The following is an 8,099-nucleotide window of genomic DNA, read 5'->3' as shown; positions in this document are numbered from 1 at the left end:
GGACTGGGACTAGGTGATCCCCAGAGGTCCCTTCCAACTCATACCGTTCTGTGATTCTGTAGTCTCCTTGCACAGTTTGTCAGAGGTGTGGGGGCAGAGGGAGATGGCTTATAAGTAGAGTGGAACCTAGTGTAACTGGATGCTGTATGATGGTATCCACATGAAACTAGGCTTCTTTAATTCTACTGTTTATGAAATTATTTCTCGATGCTTTCTGATTACGTGTTAAAAAAGAAATCTCTTGGCCACTAGATGCCAATTTTGATCCTTGTTTGAAGACAGATGAGCAAATCTCTGTCATTTATATTCACACATTTATTACCATGTCATTAGGCATTCACAGTTCTTTCTAGTATTTGCATGACTTATGGTTACAGAGCATACGTTCTTTCTTTGCAGTCTCTAATTATTTTTAATCATTATTCTATATCACCTGCGTGTCTTCTGCACTATTAACAGGAGTCTTAGAAATAATGAATTTATGGTCAAAGAAATTTAATTAAGTAATGACATGACAAAAAGGGTAACAAGGAGGAGGTAAGATGGTAAGGAATCGAGGAATCTGCTGATTTGTTAATACAGGAACTAGTTCTGCTAAAGATCTGTAATTAATAAGAGAGCAATGGGTATGACAGACCTGTTACTGGCTGCCATATTGTGACTAACATGGAAGAAGTGGGGTGAAGATTATTTAGAGGCAGCGAGCATAGTCAGTTAAATCCTGAGTGCAAGAGATCTTTGAAACTTAATAAACTGCATTTTATATTATATAAGAAAACTGACACATTTTTTCATTTCAGTGTGACACCAAGTGAAAAGGATTGATTTCCAGAAAGTGGCATTCTGAACTGTCCTATGAACTGTCACATGATTTTAGACTTTAGTTAATGTGATTCCACCAGCTTTAGAAAACTGTTTTTCCTTAGCAAAACAAATGTAAAGTGAAAGGAAGCATACAGAGCTATTTATCAACTCAAACTGTACTTCTTTTTAATGTGTTATACAGAAAAGAGAAAAATTATAATGATGACTTTCTTCCAGGTAGCAATTACAGTGAAAAATGTGACGTTTTCAGTTGGGGTATTATTCTCTGGGAGGTAATCACCCGTCGGAAACCTTTTGATGAGATCGGTGGTCCAGCTTTCCGCATAATGTGGGCAGTTCACAATGGTGAGTTCAAAATACTTTATTGCATTTGAAGTTGTGTATTTGACCTATAAGTTTACTAAGTGCTCTTAACTGTGCAGCTTTAAATTACTAGTTTTGCTGTTTTGTGCTTCATTAAATATGCATTTTTGTCATGAAAACTTAATCAGACACTGCCGCTTTTGTATCCGTGAGGTTTTGTGTTATTTGGCTGCAGTGTTTCCTGTTACAGGTAACTAGCCTATGAACAAACAAGAAAAGAGCCATGTTCTTTCTGTTATAACACAGCATTTTAAAAGCGATCTGAATTATGTGCTACAAAAAACCCCACAACCCCTCTGTCTGGATGAATGATGGTTTTATTAGCCAAGTTGGGTTTTTTGGGGGTGGTGGGTTTGTGTTTGTTTATGGTTTGAGGTTTTTTTAATTGACTGTGTGTCTGCAGTAAATATATGAGTTTTAAGTAACTTGACCTACGTTTAGCAATGCTAAGAGCTGTCAAAATCCTGCAGGACCATTAGGCATTAAAAATGTTACTTTATGTTTCAGTTGGGTTTTTGTTTGTTTTTGTTTTGTTTTGGGTTTTTTTTTTCCTGCTGTTTGTATTATTAGTTACCTTTAGAATTACTGTTAGAATTATTAGGTACCTTTATATCTAGGTACCTGCAGTCATGGAGCAGGACTCTACTGTGCTAGATACTATACAGAACAAATTTTTAGGAGCTTGGAATATAAACAGGAGACAATAGTTGGATTCAAATGGTCAAAAGAAAGCAGTGGTACAACACTGGTCAGAGGAATAGACTGTAGTATCTTCATGCTAGTGGTGTAACTTTTTTAACAGTGTGGTTTTAGGTACCACAGCAAAGCAAAATATTCAGAATGGAGTAATGATAGTGAAGTAGTTCACTGCGTGTCTGCAAAGAGTTTCTGCCATTTGTGAAAGACAATGTCAAAGAAAGCATGAACTTGTTTGGAAGGTGTAATTACCAAACAAGCAATGAAGGCCAGTGCTCTACCTGAGTGTCATTGCTTCAGTACTCAATGATGGAAGCTTAAGGTGAGCACAGGCATCCTATTCGATAAAAGGAGAAAGGGGCAGACAGTGGTAGGGTGTGTGAGCACGATAGTCATAATCATGCACAAAGATAGAAGTTTGCAAAAGGCCTTTCTGAATGAAGAAGGAGATTCTCCGTTTCAGTTTTTCAAGGCCACAAGTCATTGAGATTAGAGGTGATGAGTGCCTTGCATAAAAGCATTAACTGTAAAAGTACGCGCAAATGTAGTAGTTGTAAATCAGAAAGCCTCCGTAAGGTGCGAGAGTATCCTTTAGGGGAAGACAGATTCCCTATTAGTACCTACTTTTGCTTTAAAACTTCTGTCCCTTTTTTCCTTCTGTTTTCTCTCGCTCACTAAACCCACCCCCCCTTCTTTTTCTTTTTAGGAAGGAAATGTTAGTATACTTCATCTGACTTGAAACTGTTGTGGCATTCTTACTTCATGTGTTACTTATGGTTGATACATTTTTAAATACTTGCTGCCTTCTATGCAACATGTCACTACATCTAATGTGTTAAACACAACTGCCTGTCCATTAATTATACTCACTTGAAATAGTGAAAAGAGTAGAAACTTTTTTTTTGAAACTGTTTTTTGCTGCTAAAAACCATCTGAATAGTAATACAACAGTTGAAGTAAAATATCTAATTAAAAATGTTTATGTGCCATGAAAAAGTCACCCAAAATTGGTACTTCCAGTGCTTGAGAATTTTTCAGGAAGTTTTTAGGAGCAAAATCAGCCCTCAAAACCACTTTTTTCCTTTTTTTTTTTTTGTGAGTACAGCATTAGGAACCAAGGACTGTTATTACTTGCTTCCTAGTTTGTGCAAGAGCTTTATTCTTCAGAAAGTGGTAACATGTTCATAAACCCTTGTAATATGTTGTATCTGGTGAGACTGAATTTGGTGAGACCGGAAAAGTTTAATTTTCTCCCTACTTGTTTGTGTGTAATAGTAACTCGCGTATAGTGCAAATGAGCTTTTTTTGTCGGTTTTTTGTTTGTAAGAAGAAAATTAAGTATTGGACAGTTCTTTCAGACTACAGTTAACTATATGTTTTCCTGTATTTATTTAGCAAAATACCAGCGAGAGATCAGTCGCTGTCATTCATCTTGTATTCTGTTTTAAAAATTACTGGTTTTTTTAATTTCAATTACAGGTACTCGACCACCACTGATCAAAAACTTACCTAAACCAATTGAGAGTTTGATGACCCGTTGTTGGTCCAAGGATCCCTCACAACGACCATCCATGGAGGAAATTGTTAAAATAATGACACATTTGATGCGGGTATAAAAATTTATTTTAGTATCTTAATTATTTCTTAGCCTATTAAGTTTGGAATTTGCATTATGAAGGATATGGCTTTTATTGCTCTCTAAAGGTGGGCTTGCATGTTTTCTCTCTCCTTTTCTCGGTTTGTCAAAAATTATCAAATTACTACAGTAGGAAAGGGAAATCATTCCTCTCCTTATGGGAGAGGTATACTAACTCATAGCAGATTTGGGGAAATTTAAAAAATACTCACAGATTTATTTTAATGTATTAGTAAAAATAATTGCATTTCTTTATCTTCTAAATAAATTTTTATAAACATGGTATATAATTTATATTTATAAATTATTTTATGAAGTACTATTTAAACGATTTAAAAACATTTGCTAATTACTTTTTGTATCAAATCTTTGCTGTGTTTTTCACAGTACTTTCCCGGAGCTGATGAACCTCTGCAGTATCCTTGCCAGTATTCAGATGAAGGCCAAAGCAACTCCGCCACTAGTACAGGTACGCTTCTACAAATGAGAGAAAAGAACAGCAACGGGAAATTATGCAAAAGGATTATAAAGCACTGATTTTGAATTCAAATTGGGAGAAGTAACCTTTCCAAAATCTTAAGCATTGGCAGGAATCTATTTGTTTGTTAAGACACACTGTATTTAGTGTTTTCAGCCAAATGGTTTTGCTGAAATGTAGCTTTAATGGAGAGCAAGCATTTAATAAAAGGTGTCTCTGAATGCCCAGGTTTAAGGTCTCCTCCTTTTTTTCCCCATGAACGTTGCTAACCATTGACGTTCTTTCACACATATGTGGTGTTTAGGAGTTGACAGTGTAAAATTTTTGTCCGTTCTTGAAAGCTGCATCTGCTTTTGGTTATGATCTCCACAATTCAAACTTGCAGTTGTTTTATGTTAAGATGCAGTAAATACAGTAATTTAAATTAAGTGCAAGGAAATCACTAGAAGGGTGAATGGAATAAAATGTGGGCTAGTCTTTCAGGTAGTCTTGCCCTCCTTTTAATCCTTTTAATAATGAGGAGAAATCTTTTTACTAATAGAAAGTAAAGATCATTTGCTCTTTGCATTTTTTATAGTACAGTTTTCCCACTTCAGTTGTTTTTAATCTTAGGTGTCTTCACCTTCCACTGCTTGCTTGGTTTGTTTTCTGTCACCAAACAAATTCCCATTATTTTGGATAAATTTTCCTTGGCTGCTTTGGAACTCCGTGACCTGTATGTTATAAAATCTTTTCAGCAGTGTTGTGGTGACTTCACCAGCTGTTCTCCACCCCTCAGCTCATGATTTTAAGATATGATTTATCATTTTGAACTGTGAATATATATATTGTCTGTTATTGTTTCAGGTATATGTGCTCCTCTATGGTTAATGATGAACTCTATCATTAAGTGTGAATGAGGTTGAGGTTGCTGGTTCTGCAGTTAATACAACATCTACCCCAGCAATTTCAGAACAAGCTGAAGATTGCCCCCAGAATGCGATCACAGTACTTAGTCACGTATTCCGTCTTTTTCACTCCTTTTACTTTTTACATCAATGGATCTATTGCAATCCTGCAACTTGCCTTTCATTACAAGTTTTCAAAAGTGTTGCTTTAAAGCAAAGTTAGGCTTCTGAGAAAGCTCTAGTGAAGAGATGCACTTTTAATTTTTAATGGAAATTCTCAAATGTTTTTCCTTGTTACTGATTTCTAGGTTCATTCATGGACATCACTTCTACAAACACAAGTAATAAGAGTGATGCTAACGTGGAACCAAGTGACTTCCAAGGAGCTTCTACCAATGACACTATTAAACGCTTAGAGTCAAAATTGGCACAGCAGATAAAAACTACAGCCAAGCAGCCGGTAAGTAAGTCAACACGTGCAATTTTGAACCATAATAGTGAAATGGACAGAAGTGTTATAACTGCTGTGAAACATTAGTGTATTCTTTCAAAAACAGTACAAAATTTGAGCCAGTTAATTATATGAAAAGAACATGAAAGGGGATGGAAAAATACTGAATGATTCTGAAAAGGTAAATTGAAAAAATATTGAAAAATAAGATCTCCAATGAAATTTTAAAAAAGTTCATTTTATTTAAAGGGATTCATTAAGTTTAGAAAAAAGTGAATTTTAAAAATACTGTATTTTATTTCAAGTAGGATAAAAAAATTGAAAGATTCCCTTGTGACAATATTGGCATAAATCTACCAAATATTTATCTACTTAAAGTTAGATTCTTTTGAAAGTTGCATATGTTTGGTTCTTGTATGCCGGTAATATCTGAATTATTACCACGTATTGAATTATAAATTGTAAATCTTGTCACATTATAGAAATATATTTTACCCTATGTACTGTGCATATCATGGAGAGGCTTCTGCAGGTTTTTTTTTTCTTTTTAAAAATGTGACTGTTGAAACAGGGTGACCCTGGCCGTTTGAGTTTACCCCCATCTCGTGGGAGCAGTGTGGAGAGCTTGTCAGATGTTCGCACACGACCACAGTCAGCCCTTGTTTCAGGAGAAGCGAAAAGGATGAGCGCTGACATGTCGGAGATAGAAGCAAGAATAGCTTCCATCACAGGTAAAATTAAAGAGTGTTTGGGGGATGGACTAAGGAATTGCAAGGAAGGAAAGGAAGAAGGAAGATGTAAAACGTGCGTAGTCTTACAGAAGGTTAATGCCGTTAACCATATGAAAATAATTAAACATTTCATGTAGTCTTTATTGTCCTTTATTAATAGGAGGGGGAAACGGCTTCATTCATGGTTGTACACTCAACAAGTATGAATATTTTAACTGGGTACTTTTAAGGTTGTGGAAGAGTTTACTTTTGTTGAATTAGACTTCTACTTTTTTGAAAAGTCTTATAAAGACTTGTAAATAACAGTCCTGTTCCAAATGCACAGTTTTCTCCTTTGCATCTGAAATAATGTTATACCATCTCTGGTAGCTTTTTTTTTTCTAAAATAACATTTCCTTGAAGGTTATTCCCATAATATTTTGAAATTAAGAGGTGAGTTTGAAGTTCAGCATGTTCCCAGATGAGTTTTAACTCCACTTTGACAGATTTCAGAAGGAGAAACATAGTTAGATATTATTTGTCACATTAACAAAGCACTGGTATTTTTATTTAAATAAATAAATAAATAAACACGACAGGTTTTTTGTCAGGTTTGTTTCAGGTAGCTATAAACTGTTGTGTCTAAACATTGAATCCTGGAGTAAATTGGAATTTATGTGTAAGTACATATTTTTACGGTGAAAGCAATCTTTATTCTTCCCAGAAGAGTGAATTAATAAAAACGTATATACTTGACAAACACTTTCTTGTCTCTTTTCTTCGTCAAAAATATTGTTTGTTTATACGAACTTCAGGTTTTCCATTTCACATATGAAACTTTTTTTTTGTTATGGTATATAACCACAGATTTAAATAATCAGACAAAATTACTTTGGTTAGTCCAGGGTTATTTAGCTGTTCAAGTATTTTTCTACCAATCTGAAAGTTAGGGTAGTCAAGTAGCTGTAATTAATAAGGAAATACATATTCTTGTGCACCATGACTATTTCATTTTTATTCTTCATTGTATTATGATTACTTCAGGGTCTTGTTTTACTAAACACTGAAGTTATTCATTAAGTAATAATAACCTTGCCCTAAACACTTCTTACTATTATGTCCTTATTTTAAAGCTTTACTGCAAGATTTGTCTTTTATATTGTCAGTCTTTGACTGGTGTAGCTCACCTCACCCCGAATATCTCTAAAGGTTTCCTAACACAGAAGGCAGCTCTGTACTTACCTGATAATCATAACGTGCTGGTTTTATTTTAAAATGTGTCAGGACTCACTTTGGTCACTGACACCCTGAAGTCAATGTAAGTTTTTGACATTCGGGGAGATAACTTGGCCCTCCTTTGTGTGAGTTTTTAATTTTCCTGGTTTGTCTTCCTTAAGTACATTGCTCTGAATAGTAATTATTATTTCAGTATGTTCTAGGGTTTTGATTTGTTTTGTTATGACTGTAGGGTTTCTTTTTCTTGAAACAAAAGTATATACTGAACGTAGTAGTTATTTGTTTTAAGAAATGACTTCAGAGAGCAGTGGACTACTAGAACCGAGATCAAACCCATCAGACCATAACTTTTTCAAAAAGAGCTGAAACAGCATTGCTTTGGTTTTTAATCTTGTTAACTATGTGACAGAAATAATACGCCGTGAACCTGAAAAAAAATTGTGTGGATGGATGAGAATTGGGCTGTTAAGAGTAAATCAGGTCAAGAATTATTTAATCTTCTTGTTCCATCTATAGCTAGACTAAATATAAATCACGTAATGTACATCACAATTACTTACTAATTTTGAGATTAATATGCTGTAGTGTTCTACCTTTGGGAGATGTATTCAGACTTTTCTCTAAACGAGGGAGAACACTCACAACTTACACAAGTGAACTACACAAGCAGTAAAATAAAAATAATAAATGTATGATTAGATTTTATTCCAAAGTATATGTTCCTTAAACATAATTCAGAAATTAAAAGGTTGGTAGTGATACCCAGTTTGCAAACCAAAAAATCTTCACTGAAAGGACAAAAGAATGGAAAGCAGGA

At 34.6% G+C, this 8,099-nt stretch overlaps 1 protein-coding gene across 1 annotated transcript in view; it reads left to right on the top strand.

Annotated features, from left to right (window-relative positions):
- Nucleotides 1-1,033: 1,033 nt before the first annotated feature.
- Nucleotides 1,034-8,099, top strand: part of MAP3K7 (mitogen-activated protein kinase kinase kinase 7) — a 26,225-nt gene continuing 19,159 nt past the window's right edge. The window contains exons 1-5 of the mRNA XM_010142235.1: nt 1,034-1,170; nt 3,364-3,494; nt 3,908-3,989; nt 5,194-5,345; nt 5,908-6,067. Of these exons, the coding sequence (XP_010140537.1) occupies nt 1,152-1,170; nt 3,364-3,494; nt 3,908-3,989; nt 5,194-5,345; nt 5,908-6,067 (544 nt within the window). The 5' untranslated portion in view covers nt 1,034-1,151. The remainder of the gene's footprint in view (nt 1,171-3,363; nt 3,495-3,907; nt 3,990-5,193; nt 5,346-5,907; nt 6,068-8,099) is intronic.

This window comes from Buceros rhinoceros, unplaced genomic scaffold (assembly GCF_000710305.1).
Source record: "Buceros rhinoceros silvestris isolate BGI_N320 unplaced genomic scaffold, ASM71030v1 scaffold1748, whole genome shotgun sequence".
Taxonomy (NCBI): Eukaryota; Metazoa; Chordata; class Aves; order Bucerotiformes; family Bucerotidae; genus Buceros; species Buceros rhinoceros.
Note: the sequence above shows the minus strand (reverse complement) of the source record. Positions and strands in the feature narration are given on the sequence as shown.